Genomic DNA, 14,626 nt, shown 5'->3' with positions numbered 1-14,626 from the left:
TGCCCCGCCCCTTCCTCACAGCTGGAAACAGTGTTTCAAAATAAAAGTCCTTTTCGTTTCTGCTTTATTTACAATCAAATACAGGTCAGTGCAGAATGGAATTACAAACACTATCAACATAATAATGAAAAACTCTGTTTTCACCTTAGGGGGGAGCTATATATAGAGCCCTTGAGCAAAGCACAATCTGGGAACTATGCCAATATCACATTTTTTTTATCAGACCTGACCTCCATGCAAAGTTTTTATGTTTTTATACATGTTAACCTCCTCAAAAATGACTGCAAATTAACGTTTGGACATTTCGCTGCTCCACAGAGTGTTATCGTCCGGCGGATTATCTTCCGACGGCGCCGCCAACCGCCGACCTCCGCTGTTTGGCTAGCCTCTGCAGATTTGAACGGTTGGAAGACGAGATGATTCAGGACCAACTAGCAGAGCACACAACTGATCCCAAGTTGCGAAAGAGGCTGCTCATGTCCCCAGATGACCTGCCGCTGTCAAAGGCGGTGGAATTTGCCTTCCAGCTGGAGTCTGCCGCTCTGTTGGTTTGCATCTGGCAGCCTCTGACCCAGCCCCCTCACACTCTGCTTCGCTGGCACAAGCCGTGGTGCCTGCGACTCAGCTCTCAGGCCCCGCTTTTCCACATGATGACCTCGAGGTGAATGTCGCAGGACGGCAGAGCGCCACAGCACGTCGGCCCTGTGGTAACTGTGGTTCTTCCGCTCACCCCACGCGCGCACCAACCTGTCCAGCCACAGGACAGAGATGCCAACGCTGTGGTAGACTGAACCATTTCTCCAGAGTGTGCCGCTCTGTGCCCACATCTACAACACCTCGACCTCTTCTGTCCCGCCCGTCCAGCCCATCCACGTACCCCTCTGTTGGCTCCAGCATCAAGGCATTTAAGTGGTGCACTGTGGAGCTGGATGATGTGTGCCTGCCACTGTTGTTGGACACTGCGGCCTCTAGGTCTCTGCTCAGTGAGTCCACAGTCTGGCAGCTCTTCCCCCAACAAACTATTAGGGCGGGCGCAGAGGAGCTTTACGGTTATGGCCACACTAAGATCGGCATGGTGGGCACCGTTACCTTCTCTGTGCACTATGGCTCGAAATCCCTGCCTGCATTCACCTTCCAGGTGTCCCGCCATGGTGCCAACCTCCTTGGGTTTGATCTGTTCTGCGCCTTGGGCTCCTCCATAACGGACAACACAGGCGCCACCATACTGACGGTGACCACGCCCTGGCAGCAACGCTGGCCGTCGCTCTTCGCCGGCCGGGGCTGTCTCACTGCGTTCAATCATCAGCCGCTCATTGACCCAGCAGTGTCCCCTGTCATTCAACCTCTACGTCGGTTACCCCTTGCCCTACGTGACGATGTCATAGCTGAGCTGCAGAAGCTGCTGGAAGCGGGCATTATTGAGTGGATTGATGCTTCGCCCTGGGTTTCCAACCTGGTGGTGGCGTAAAAGAAGTCGGGCGGCCTGTGCCCCTGTGTCGACAGGTAAACAGAGCTGTGATCCCAGACAAATACCCACTGCCTATGATGGAGGAGCTGTCTGCTCAGTTCCATGGCTCCACGGTCTTCTCCAAACTTGATCTTCGCCAGGGCTACTTGCAGGTTCCCCTACACCCTGACAGCCGCAACCTCACTGCCTTTGTGTCACACATGGGGGTCTTCCGCTACATCCGGATGCCCTTCGGTCTCAGCTCCACCCCCAGCTGCTTTCAGAAGATCATGGCCACCATCTTCGCTAGCCTCTCGGGTGTGGTTGTGTACCTCGATGACATCATGGTGCATGGGAAGACAGCTACAACACATGACGACCGCCTTTCCAGAGTGCTTAATGTGCTCGCTCGCCACAACCTCACGGTGAACGGGGAGAAGTGCATCTTTGCAGTGCCTGTCATCGAGGATTGTGGGGTTCCGTCTAACTGCTTCTGGCCTCAGCCCAGTCCACTCGAACATTGATGCCATCCTGCGCCTGCCTGAGCCCTCCTGCCCTGCACAGCTATTATATTCCTGGGGATGACTGCCTTCTATCTGCGCTTCCTTCCCCGCTACTCCGAAAACACTGCACCGCTGCGCGCCCTCCTCAAGCAGGATGCAGCTTGGTCTTGGACCCCTGCTTGCTCCACCGCAGTCTCTAGGCTCAAATCGCAGCTCACTTCCCCACCGGTGCTCACCCACTTTGATCTACAGAGCCCCACATTTGTGACCTGTGACACCTCTAATACTGTAGTTGGCGCTGTTCTGTCTCAACTTCAGCAAGGGGGCGAACGCCCAGTGGCGTTTGTTTAAGGTCACTCACTCCAGCTGAGCAGAAGTACTCTGTAGGTGAGAGGGAAGTGCTGGCTTGTGTCTGGGCATGTGAACGGTGGCATATGTACCTGTACGGATGTCACTTCACGCTGTGGACAGACCACCAGGCTCTTACAGCCCTGCTGGCCACGATGGGATCGGGACACAAGCCACTGCGCCTCTACCGGTGGTCTGAGAAGTTGCAGGCATACAATTTCACTACACAGTTCACGCCTGGTTGGGACAACGTTGTGTCAGACCTGCTCTCCAGAGTCAAGCTTAAGTCTGTTGAAGACGTTGCCCAGGACCCATCAGAGCCAGAGCTTGTCCTCATGCTGCACACACCCCTCCAAGGAGCCGTTTACCTGTAGGAGCTCCAAGACGCATCTGCACAGGATTCCGTCCTCAATCAGCTCCGCACTTTCATTCAAGAGGGCTGGCCCAGCAAAGTTTCGGAGGAACTGGCGCCCTTTCACTGCATCAAGGACGATCTCTCGTGCTGGAATGACGTCTGCGTGGCAAGGGGGCTGTGCACAGTGGTCCCAAGCGCCTTGAGGGCGCGCATCCTTGCCATGGTTTATGAGGGTTACCTGGGTGTTGTTAGAGTCAAGCAACGCTGCAGGGGCTTGGTCTGGTGGCCAGGCATCAACAGGGACATGGAGACTATGGTGAAAGACTGTACAGCTTGCCTCACCAGCGGTAAGACAGGCCTGCCCCCACCTCCGCCCCTGCAGCCCCTGCCGTGGCCACCAACACCGTGGACCCACATCCAGGTGGACATCTGCGGTGAACTTCACAGCGTCCCTCAGCACCAACATTTCCTCCTGGTGGCCTACGACCTTCACTCTAAGTGGCCTGAGGTGCTGCCCACCGGTTCCGTCACTGCCAGTGTGGTCACTGGTTTCCTCTCTTCTCTGTTTGCCCGTTGGGGTGTGCCCGATACCGTCAAAACTGATAATGGGCCCCAGTTCATCTCGGCCTATTTCTCTTCCTTCCTGGCAGGAAGGGAAATTAAACACATTAAGACGGCCTTTTACCACCCCCTGTAATGTCTGAGAAAACACTGGACCCAAGAGCACGATTCAGAGTGTCCAAAAAAAGGTTTTTATTTAAAGCAAAAACCTAAGCAGCAAACAAAGGTGAAAACTAACTGAGGGAGGGAGGTCCAGAAAAACCTCTGGCATAAGTAGAAGGCAAAAAGTCTTAGGCAGAGCAAAACTGGCAGGACGAGAGCATGACATGTGGCACGACGATCTGACAGAGGGTGAATGAGAATGGGTTTTATTTGTAAGGGAGGCTGATGAGGATAATGAGGGCCAGGTGTGGAAGTGGGCGGGGAGACTCAGGTGAGTGGAATGAGATGATTGCAGGGCCAACGTGAGTGACAAGATCTGCAATGACAAGAGAGTTAGTGAGGGCAGATCAACACAGGAAAAATAAACAAAAAACAGTCCCTAAGCAGGTGACCCCGTGACACCCCCAGGCTAATGGTGGTGTGGAGCGGTTCAACCAGACCCTCAAGAATGGGCTCAGAGCACACCTAGCAGGTGGCCTCCCGTTCTTATCAGCACTACAGAGCACCCTGCTTCATTACAGGGCTACGTTGCACACCACGACGGGCAGTTCTCCAGCCCTCCTGATGCTGGGACGTGGAATGCAGCTTCCCCTGGATCGCCTACATCCTCAGAGGGGTGACACTCCAGCAGCAGCACCCTCACTAAGCAGAAGAGTGGCAGAGCAGCAGCGTTGCATGAAGCAGCGATTTGACAGGAAGCATCGGGTGAAGGGCCTTTCACTTGGTGTGTTAGATTGGGTCCGGATCCGTCGACTCAGTCGGTCCCATAAGCTGCTTTCATTCTGGTCTGAACCACAGCAAATCACTGCACAGCTGGGACCAGTGACCTTTCGCCTGGCTGATGGTTCACACTGGTGCGCCAGCCGTCTTAGACTGGTGAAACCACTGTCCACCTCTGACCAAGAAGCTTCGGCTGACCAACGGCACACGGTTCCGAGCTGGGACTTCCTGGGAGACCAACCTGAGTTCCCAGTTGGGCAACCGCCCGAAGCAGAATTACCAGCTGAACCTCTGCAGCCCAATCTCCGCCCATTTCGGGTCCGCCGGAGAAAGAAAAACAAAAAGGTAGTGCATTGCCTGTTATGTGGCAGAATAATCCACAAGGCTTTGCGGGTAATCCGGCAGTCTACTCGGGTTATCCAGTCAGGTTGGCCATGTTCAGGCCAATGTACAGTTCAGGTTGTTTTTGTATGTGTTCTTATGAAGGGGGGGTAAATGTACCATACGGCTGTACACCGTAGGATAGTGAAGTCGCATGTGTGACGTGATAATAGGGAGACGCCCCGAGTTGTTTGTAGAGTGTACGTTGTCAATAAAACACCGTGAGCACACAGTCGTGTCCGTGAATTTGTGGACATAACACACTCCTCAAACTGCTTTAGGGAGAATTTTAGCCTCAAAGATTTACAGAGACAGAATAATCTTATTTACATAGCCCCGCCCCCTCCTGGTGTAGCTGTCAGTGAAGGCACACCTCTCTGTATGTGCTGCTGCTCATCATAGAAACTGGAGCACAGATACTAGTTTGTGAGCTACACTGCTGCACACAACAATACATATACAACACATAAAGAACTGGACATTATAACCTTTGAACATTTGAAATGAAACGTGAAAAATATATAGAAAGGGGTGTGGCTTATTCTGTTATCATTTCTTGTCCTTACACTAGTGTAGTCATATTTCAATCATCTGTTTTTGTTGTTGTTTGTTTTCTTTATGAAATAACAGTTTGCAGTTGCAGTAAATACAGTTTCATCGTCGCATAGTCCATTTTAGTCAGGAGGCTACTTTTAGTTGTAATGTTTAATTTTTAGATTGTATATCCTGGCCATGCGCACATTAATTGTTAAATGTGTCTGTTTCAAAGATGTCAGCCCCTTACCCCTGTCCTAAAGGCCTCAAAATCTGCCACCAACGCCTACAACACACAATCATTTTTGTGTTTCATGTTTTTATTGAAAAATCAAGGGTAGTAACAATGATTTAACAGCATAGTTACAAAAGATTTTCATTCTTTTTTCTTTTTTTATACACACACAAACCAACCACTCTGATCACTTCTATAGTTGTTTCTCTGATCACGTCTATAGTTGTTTCTCTGATCACTTCTGTAGTTGTTTCTCTGATCATGTCTATAGTTGTTTCTCTGATCACTTCTGTAGTTGTTTCTCTGATCATGTCTATAGTTGTTTCTCTGATCACTTCTGTAGTTGTTTCTCTGATCATGTCTATAGTTGTTTCTCTGATCACGTCTATAGTTGTTTCTCTGATCACTTCTGTAGTTGTTTCTCTGATCACGTCTGTAGTTGTTTCTCTGATCACTTCTATAGTTGTTTCTCTGATCACATCTATAGTTGTTTCTCTGATCACTTCTGTAGTTGTTTCTCTGATCACGTCTGTAGTTGTTTCTCTGATCACTTCTATAGTTGTTTCTCTGATCACTTCTGTAGTTGTTTCACTGATCACTTCTGTAGTTGTTTCTCTGATCACTTCTGTAGTTGTTTCTCTGATCACTTCTGTAGTTGTTTCTCTGATCACATCTATAGTTGTTTCTCTGATCACGTCTATAGTTGTTTCTCTGATCACGTCTGTAGTTGTTTCTCTGATCACTTCTATAGTTGTTTCTCTGATCACTTCTGTAGTTGTTTCACTGATCACTTCTGTAGTTGTTTCTCTGATCACGTCTATAGTTGTTTCTCTGATCACTTCTATAGTTGTTTCTCTGATCACTTCTATAGTTGTTTCTCTGATCACTTCTGTAGTTGTTTCTCTGATCACTTCTGTAGTTGTTTCTCTGATCACTTCTATAGTTGTTTCTCTGATCACATCTATAGTTGTTTTTCTGATCACTTCTGTAGTTGTTTCTCTGATCACATCTATAGTTGTTTCTCTGATCACTTCTGTAGTTTTTTCTCTGATCACGTCTATAGTTGTTTCTCTGATCACATCTATAGTTGTTTCTCTGATCACCTCTATAGTTGTTTCTCTGATCACATCTATAGTTGTTTCTGTGATCACGTCTATAGTTGTTTCTCTGATCACTTCTGTAGTTGTTTCTCTGATCACGTCTGTAGTTGTTTCTATGATCACGTCTGTAGTTGTTTCTCTGATCACGTCTGTAGTTGTTTCTCTGATCACTTCTGTAGTTGTTTCTCTGATCACGTCTATAGTTGTTTCTCTGATCACGTCTGTAGTTGTTTCTCTGATCACGTCTGTAGTTGTTTCTATGATCATGTCTGTAGTTGTTTCTCTGATCACTTCTATAGTTGTTTCTCTGATCACTTCTGTAGTTGTTTCTCTGATCACATCTATAGTTGTTTCTCTGATCACTTCTGTAGTTGTTTCTCTGATCACATCTATAGTTGTTTCTCTGATCACTTCTGTAGTTGTTTCTCTGATCACTTCTGTAGTTGTTTCTCTGATCACATCTATAGTTGTTTCTCTGATCACTTCTGTAGTTGTTTCTCTGATCACATCTGTAGTTGTTTCTCTGATCACTTCTGTAGTTGTTTCTCTGATCACTTCTGTAGTTGTTTCTCTGATCACTTCTGTAGTTGTTTCTCTGATCACATCTATAGTTGTTTCTCTGATCACTTCTATAGTTGTTTCTCTGATCACTTCTATAGTTGTTTCTCTGATCACTTCTGTAGTTGTTTCTCTGATCACCTCTATAGTTGTTTCTCTGATCACTTCTATAGTTGTTTCTCTGATCACATCTATAGTTGTTTCTCTGATCACTTCTGTAGTTGTTTCTCTGATCACGTCTGTAGTTGTTTCTCTGATCACGTCTGTAGTTGTTTCTCTGATCACGTCTGTAGTTGTTTCTCTGATCACATCTATAGTTGTTTCTCTGATCACGTCTGTAGTTGTTTCTCTGATCACATCTATAGTTGTTTCTCTGATCACTTCTATAGTTGTTTCTCTGATCACATCTATAGTTGTTTCTCTGATCACTTCTGTAGTTGTTTCTCTGATCACTTCTGTAGTTGTTTCTCTGATCACTTCTGTAGTTGTTTCTCTGATCACTTCTATAGTTGTTTTTCTGATCACTTCTGTAGTTGTTTCTCTGATCACATCTATAGTTGTTTCTCTGATCACTTCTGTAGTTGTTTCTCTGATCACGTCTGTAGTTGTTTCTCTGATCACATCTATAGTTGTTTCTCTGATCACGTCTATAGTTGTTTCTCTGATCACGTCTGTAGTTGTTTCTATGATCACGTCTGTAGTTGTTTCTCTGATCACGTCTGTAGTTGTTTCTCTGATCACTTCTGTAGTTGTTTCTCTGATCACGTCTATAGTTGTTTCTCTGATCCCGTCTGTAGTTGTTTCTCTGATCACTTCAGTAGTTGTTTCTCTGATCACTTCTATAGTTGTTTCTATGATCACTTCTGTAGTTGTTTCTCTGATCACTTCTATAGTTGTTTCTCTGATCACGTCTATAGTTGTTTCTCTGATCACGTCTATAGTTGTTTCTCTGATCACATCTATAGTTGTTTCTCTGATCACGTCTGTAGTTGTTTCTCTGATCACTTCTATAGTTGTTTCTCTGATCACTTCTATAGTTGTTTCTCTGATCACATCTATAGTTGTTTCTCTGATCACTTCTGTAGTTGTTTCTCTGATCACTTCTGTAGTTGTTTCTCTGATCACTTCTATAGTTGTTTCTCTGATCACTTCTGTAGTTGTTTCTCTGATCACTTCTATAGTTGTTTCTCTGATCACTTCTGTAGTTGTTTCTCTGATCACTTCTATAGTTGTTTCTCTGATCACATCTATAGTTGTTTTTCTGATCACGTCTGTAGTTGTTTCTCTGATCATGTCTGTTGTTGTTTCTATGATCCCGTCTGTAGTTGTTTCTCTGATCACTTCAGTAGTTGTTTCTCTGATCACTTCTATAGTTGTTTCTCTGATCACTTCTGTAGTTGTTTCTCTGATCACATCTATAGTTGTTTCTCTGATCACGTCTATAGTTGTTTCTCTGATCACTTCTGTAGTTGTTTCTCTGATCACATCTATAGTTGTTTCTCTGATCACTTCTGTAGTTGTTTCTCTGATCACTTCTGTAGTTGTTTCTCTGATCACATCTATAGTTGTTTCTCTGATCACGTCTATAGTTGTTTCTCTGATCACGTCTGTAGTTGTTTCTATGATCACGTCTATAGTTGTTTCTCTGATCACGTCTGTAGTTGTTTCTCTGATCACTTCTGTAGTTGTTTCTCTGATCACGTCTATAGTTGTTTCTCTGATCACGTCTGTAGTTGTTTCTCTGATCACGTCTATAGTTGTTTCTCTGATCACGTCTGTAGTTGTTTCTCTGATCATGTCTGTAGTTGTTTCTATGATCCCGTCTGTAGTTGTTTCTCTGATCACTTCTGTAGTTGTTTCTCTGATCACTTCTATAGTTGTTTCTCTGATCACTTCTGTAGTTGTTTCTCTGATCACATCTATAGTTGTTTCTCTGATCACTTCTGTAGTTGTTTCTCTGATCACGTCTATAGTTGTTTCTCTGATCACTTCTGTAGTTGTTTCTCTGATCACATCTATAGTTGTTTCTCTGATCACTTCTATAGTTGTTTCTCTGATCACTTCTGTAGTTGTTTCTCTGATCACATCTATAGTTGTTTCTCTGATCACTTCTGTAGTTGTTTCTCTGATCACATCTGTAGTTGTTTCTCTGATCACTTCTGTAGTTGTTTCTCTGATCACTTCTGTAGTTGTTTCTCTGATCACGTCTATAGTTGTTTCTCTGATCACGTCTATAGTTGTTTCTCTGATCACGTCTATAGTTGTTTCTCTGATCACATCTATAGTTGTTTCTCTGATCACTTCTGTAGTTGTTTCTCTGATCACATCTATAGTTGTTTCTCTGATCACTTCTATAGTTGTTTCTCTGATCACTTCTGTAGTTGTTTCTCTGATCACTTCACTTATTTATTGATATTTCCCAGCACAAGTTTTTGTATCCCTAAAAACCTATCTGCTCCCTTCATGATTATGTTTTATTTTCTCTGTTTTGTGTTTGGCTTGATCAGTGCAATTAATGACACAGCAGTCTACAAGATCAATTTATCTATATGTGACGGTTCTCTATGTAACAGTCTTACTGCATTGTGTATGTGGAAAACCAGACTGTATCAGGAAAAGAATGTCGACATCACGGACGGAGACATAAACGGCCCACACTGTGTGTGTGTGTTTTAAACTGTGATCGTATAGTGGAAATTGTTATTTATAACCAAAGTATGACAACACATGTGTAAGGAACGGTGAATAAACTGCTTGGACCCAAATGCACAAGACAGGAGGCACGATGAATGATTCAAGAGTCTTTATTTTCCTCTTGAGAAAACAGGAAAAATCAAAATCACTTCTTCATAGAAAGAGAATAAACAAGACAAGACTTGTGGCTTGAGCTAACCAGCAAAAGGCGAAACGAACACACTGGCACATGACAAAGGAATCAGGTGTGAGTGATTACTAAAGGATCACCAGGTGAAGTGCATGAGGGAATTAGGGGAGATATGTCAAAACAACTGAAGAAACTACGAGACAGGAAGACATGAACATTTACCAAAATAAAAGGGGAAGTGAAAATCAAACCCACACCAAAAGTGACATGAACTTAACGTGACTTTAAACCTAAACTAACACAAGAATTGAACTAAGCAAACAAAAACACTAGCAGAGCTGGCGCCATGTCTTACAATGCATCATTGTCTCTTTTATATTTAGATAAAATAAAATTACAAACTCAGATTCTAAGGCAACATTTCTGCTGTGTAAATATAAAGTATATGAAAATAATAAAGTGTCTCTGACACTGGAATGTAGTTTCTGCAGTAACATTATATAATTTCCACATTATATAAAACAACACAAACTGGGTAAACCAGACTGTATCAGGAAAACTATGTGGACATCACGGACGGAGACATAAACTGCCCTCCACAACACACAGGAGTAGCATCAGAAGCTAAGCAGAAAAGGCTACGATTAGCATTCAACTCTGAGCCCGAAATGAATGACTTACTCGTCGCCAAATAAACGCCATTCATTCCTTTATTGCATCACAACAGAAATGCAGCAAAACAAAACGTGGTGTGGTGGGCTTTAATGAATTTAAGATCATAATATACACCATCTGCAGCAGTTATCACAAATTCAGCTGTGGATTACCCATAATTCAGCACTTTTGGCACTGTGCCATAATGTGACAATGACACCAGCAGAGGGTGCTATCCCGATTTGTGCAGGAATTTTAACAGAACCTATTTACAACCCGTCACATATATTAAGAGCTGTTTGATTGTCTGTTTTCTCAGCTTGGCCTATCTCTGATGCTTGGGATTGATTCATTCTGTCGTTTACATTCCTTATTTTCCTTGAGAGATCTTGAGAGATTTATTTAGATGTTTGTCTAAAACCTAAAAGAATATATATATATATGTATAAAAATATAAATGTATACTATTTTTGTAGCTGTGTACTTTTATGAGCTCCAAATGGTGCTCTAGGTGTGTTGATGTTACTTTTTTGAAGTGCATCTAAGGGTTAATACAGGGGTCTAGAGGGGAGTCCCAAAGCACTGTTGGCATGTGAGCAAGGATGGATTACTGAATGGTTTCCTGATATCTTGGCTGATTTCTTATGACTTTCCCATGATGTTACAAACAGAAGCAGTGTGTTTCAGGTGTGCCTTAAAATACATCCACAGGTGTGTCTCTAATGAACTCAAATGTTGTCAATAAACCAGAATCAGAAGCTTCCAGAGACATGACATCTTCATTAGGGTTTCCCAAATTGTTTAAAGGCATAATAATCTGTGGCATTTAGCAAACAGAAATAATTTTGGTAATCCTAACGGACCTAAAACAGGAAAAGTGATTGTCTGATTTCATGTCAGACAGTGAGAAAAAAAAGCATATGTGTCTTTTTATATAGTTACATTACATTACATGTCATTTAGCAGACGCTTTTATCCAAAGCGACTTACAATAAGTGCATTTAAACATTTGGGTACAAACAAGAGCTAGAAGTAAGTAAGAGCTTCAAGTAAACCAAACTATGAAGTTCTAGTCATAAGTGCGATGTATAAGCAAGTTTTTTTTTGTCGTCTTAGTCAAGGTAGAGTCGGAAGAAGTGTGTTTTTAGTCAGCAGCAGAAGATGTGGAGGCTTTCCGCTGTCCGGATGTCGATGGGGAGCTCGTTCCACCATTTGGGAGCGAGGACAGTGAACAGTCTCGAGTTCTGTGAATGCCTCTACGATCCTCTCAGTGAGGGGGCAGTGAGCCGGTTTACTGATGCAGAGCGGAGTGGGCGGGCTGGGGTGTAGGTTTTGATCATGTCCTGGATGTAGGCTGGACGGGATCCGTTTGTAGCACGGAACGCAAGCACTAGAGTCTTGAAGCGGATGCGAGCAGCTACAGGAAGTCAGTGAAGGGACTGGAGCAACGTTGGTGAGCTGTATACCAGCTGATCTGCTGCATTCTGGAATATAGATATATTGGAATATAGATATAGTGTATGTAAACTTCTGGTTTCAACTGTATTTAAAGGTTTTTCAGGGTTAAGACCTGGTTTTAGGGTTAGGCATTTAGTTGTGAAGGGTTAGCTTATAGTAAAGGGTTAGGGAATGCATTATGTCAATGATGATGTGTGTTTGTGTGTGTGTGTGTGTTGTACAACACTGATCAAAGTGGACACTGACTCTAACACTCTACTCACCTCAGAGTCTCCAGTCTGTAGTCTGGACTCTGCACGAGATCAGACAGAGGCTTCACTCCTGAATCCTGCAGCCCGTTCTCACTCAGGTCCAGTTCTCTCAGGTGGGAGGAGTTGGACTTCAGAGCTGAGACCAGAGAAGAACAGCTGTTCTCTGTCAAACTGCAGCCACTCAACCTGAATAAAGAATAAAACATGAGACTTTAGACGACGACTGTCTGTGTGTGTGTGTGTGTGTGTGTGTGAGGGAGAGAGAGAGAGAGTGTGTGTGTGTGTGTGAGAGTGTGTGAGAGAGTGTGTGTGTGTGTGTGAGAGTGAGAGTGTGTGTGTGTGTGTGTGTGTGTGTGTGTGTGTGAGTGTGTGAGTGTGTGAGAGAGTGTGTGTGTGTGCCTGAGTGTGTGTGTGTGTGTGTGTCTGTGTGTGAATCAAATGAGATTAATGTTGATGTAGGGCAGTTGCCTAGTTTGATCAATAGATGGCTCTGGTACATTATTTTTGCCCTCAGGAAGGTTTAGCAATTGTAGCCATTTGTCCTTTATAGGCCACCATGTTTGAAGCTACTTGGTTTAATGTATTTCTGCTCTCTCTAATGTAGTTTGAATATTTTGAGTAATTCTGATGAATGGTCTGAACAACTTTGAAATATATAACTTTACTTTGTGGCTAGTTTTAAGTTGTACAGTTATTTACGTTTGCGGTCGTTGTTGTTTTTATCATAAAATTTTGATGTTTGAATGTTTTTCCTGTACTCGAAAGGAGTGAAACGGAGATGGAGAAATAAACGGCGCGGTCAAAGCCACCGTGTGTCCGGCTTGCCCCTCAGCATCACACCCGCTGACAAACACTAAAACACAACACAGAGTCTCCAGGTGCAGAGAGGCGTCAGAAACAGCACGAGGCCAGGGTTACATTAATAAAATGAACAGCAGCTTCAGTCAGTGAACTCACCCCAGAGTCTCCAGTCTGCAAAGTGGACTCTTCAGTCCAGAACACAGCACCTTCACTCCTGAATCCTGCAGCTTGTTCCTGCTCAGGTTCAGGTCTCTCAAGTGGGAGGAGTTGGACTTCAGAGCTGAGACCAGAGAAGAACAGCTGATCTCTGTCAATCTGCAGTGACTCAACCTGAATAAAGAATAAAACATGAGACTTTAGAACAATGACTGTGTGTGAGAGCGTAAGAGAGAGAGAGAGAGAGAATATCAAATGAAAGTTTAAAAAAACAACAGCAGCTTCAGTCAGTGAACTCACCCCAGAGTCTCCAGTCTACAATGTGGACTCTCCAGTCCAGAACACAGCAGCTTCACTCCTGAATCCTTCAGCTTGTTCTCACTCAGGTCCAGGACTCTCAGGTGTGAGGGGTTGGACTTCAGAGCTGAGACCAGAGAAGAACAGCTGATCTCTGACAATCTGCAGCCCCTCAACCTGAATAAAGAATAAAACATGAGACTTTAGACAACGACTGTGTGAGAGAGAGAGAGAGCGAGAGAGAGAGAGGGAGAGAGAGAGAGAGAGAGAGAGAGAATGCTCCTCATACAAACGAATGAATGACATTACTGTTTTGTTCAGGTTCAAATTGAAATGGCTGAACAAATAACATGTTTATGTCGCTGAACAGTCACACCAGGGTCCCGAAGCCTGCCAGTGCAACTTTATGACAACACTACCCAGAGTGCATTGCGATGTCAACAACAATGGCGACCTACAAGTTAAACTATTTTTACAAATTTTATAAAAACAAAGACATCAAGAAGGTTTTTTATATCACTTTATTATAACTGATACTAACATTTATCTTTTAAGAACTACAAGTCTTCATAGCCAGAATTCCTTTTAACAGTAAATAAGTGTTTTCATTCAGTTCAAAGCAAGAATCACAAGCAGCTGATAAATCTGCACTTTGAACTTAAAACATGTGCCGAAAAACAACACAGCTGACTCACAACGTGAGAAGAATGAGAAGAATATTTGATAATCATCACTGACTGATGATGTCATTGATCATGTCTGAACTCACCGAGCCGTCCTGCAGTTCCTCACAGCTGGAACCAGTCTGAGTTTTCCCTGGAGTGATGTGTTGTACTTGTTCATGTCCAACTCATCCAGAACCTCCTCAGACATCTGCAGCATGTAGGCCAGAGCTGAGCAGTGGATCTCAGAGAGTTCCTGTTCTCTGTTCTCTGACTTCATGAACTCTTGGATCTCCTGATGCACTGATTGGTCGTTCATCTCTGTCAGACAGTGGAAGATGTTGATGCTTCTGTCAGGTGAGATGTTCTCTGTGTTCATCTTCTTCAGGTTCTTGATGACCCTCTTGATGATTCCTGGACTGTTCTGAGTCTGACCCAGCAGACCTCCTAAGAGTCTCTGGTTAGACTCCAGACAGAGTCCATGAAGGAAGCACACAAACAGGTCCAGGTGACCATTTTCACTTTGAAGTGATTTCTTCATGGCTGCTTTCAGGAACACATTCAGAGAAGTTTTTCTGACGATGTCAGGCAGGACCTTTTCCAGTGACTTTTTCTTCCA

The 14,626-nt window shown here is 44.0% G+C and overlaps 1 protein-coding gene across 9 annotated transcripts in view; it reads right to left on the bottom strand.

Moving 5' to 3' along the window:
* Positions 1-10,420: 10,420 nt before the first annotated feature.
* Positions 10,421-14,626, bottom strand: part of LOC131447159 (NACHT, LRR and PYD domains-containing protein 12-like) — a 117,101-nt gene continuing 112,895 nt past the window's right edge. For 8 of the 9 annotated variants that reach the window (XM_058618679.1, XM_058618684.1, XM_058618687.1 and 5 more), the window contains 4 exons: positions 13,349-13,522; positions 13,049-13,222; positions 12,104-12,277; positions 10,421-11,866 (listed from right to left, as the gene is read on the bottom strand). In XM_058618679.1, the coding sequence (XP_058474662.1) occupies positions 11,800-11,866; positions 12,104-12,277; positions 13,049-13,222; positions 13,349-13,522 (589 nt within the window). In that variant the 3' untranslated portion in view covers positions 10,421-11,799. The remainder of the gene's footprint in view (positions 11,867-12,103; positions 12,278-13,048; positions 13,223-13,348; positions 13,523-14,626) is intronic. The other variant, XM_058618683.1, reaches the window with a different exon arrangement.

The sequence above is a fragment of the Solea solea genome, chromosome 20, assembly GCF_958295425.1.
Source record: "Solea solea chromosome 20, fSolSol10.1, whole genome shotgun sequence".
Classification (NCBI taxonomy): Eukaryota; Metazoa; Chordata; class Actinopteri; order Pleuronectiformes; family Soleidae; genus Solea; species Solea solea.
This window is presented reverse-complemented; position numbering and strand designations above follow the sequence as displayed.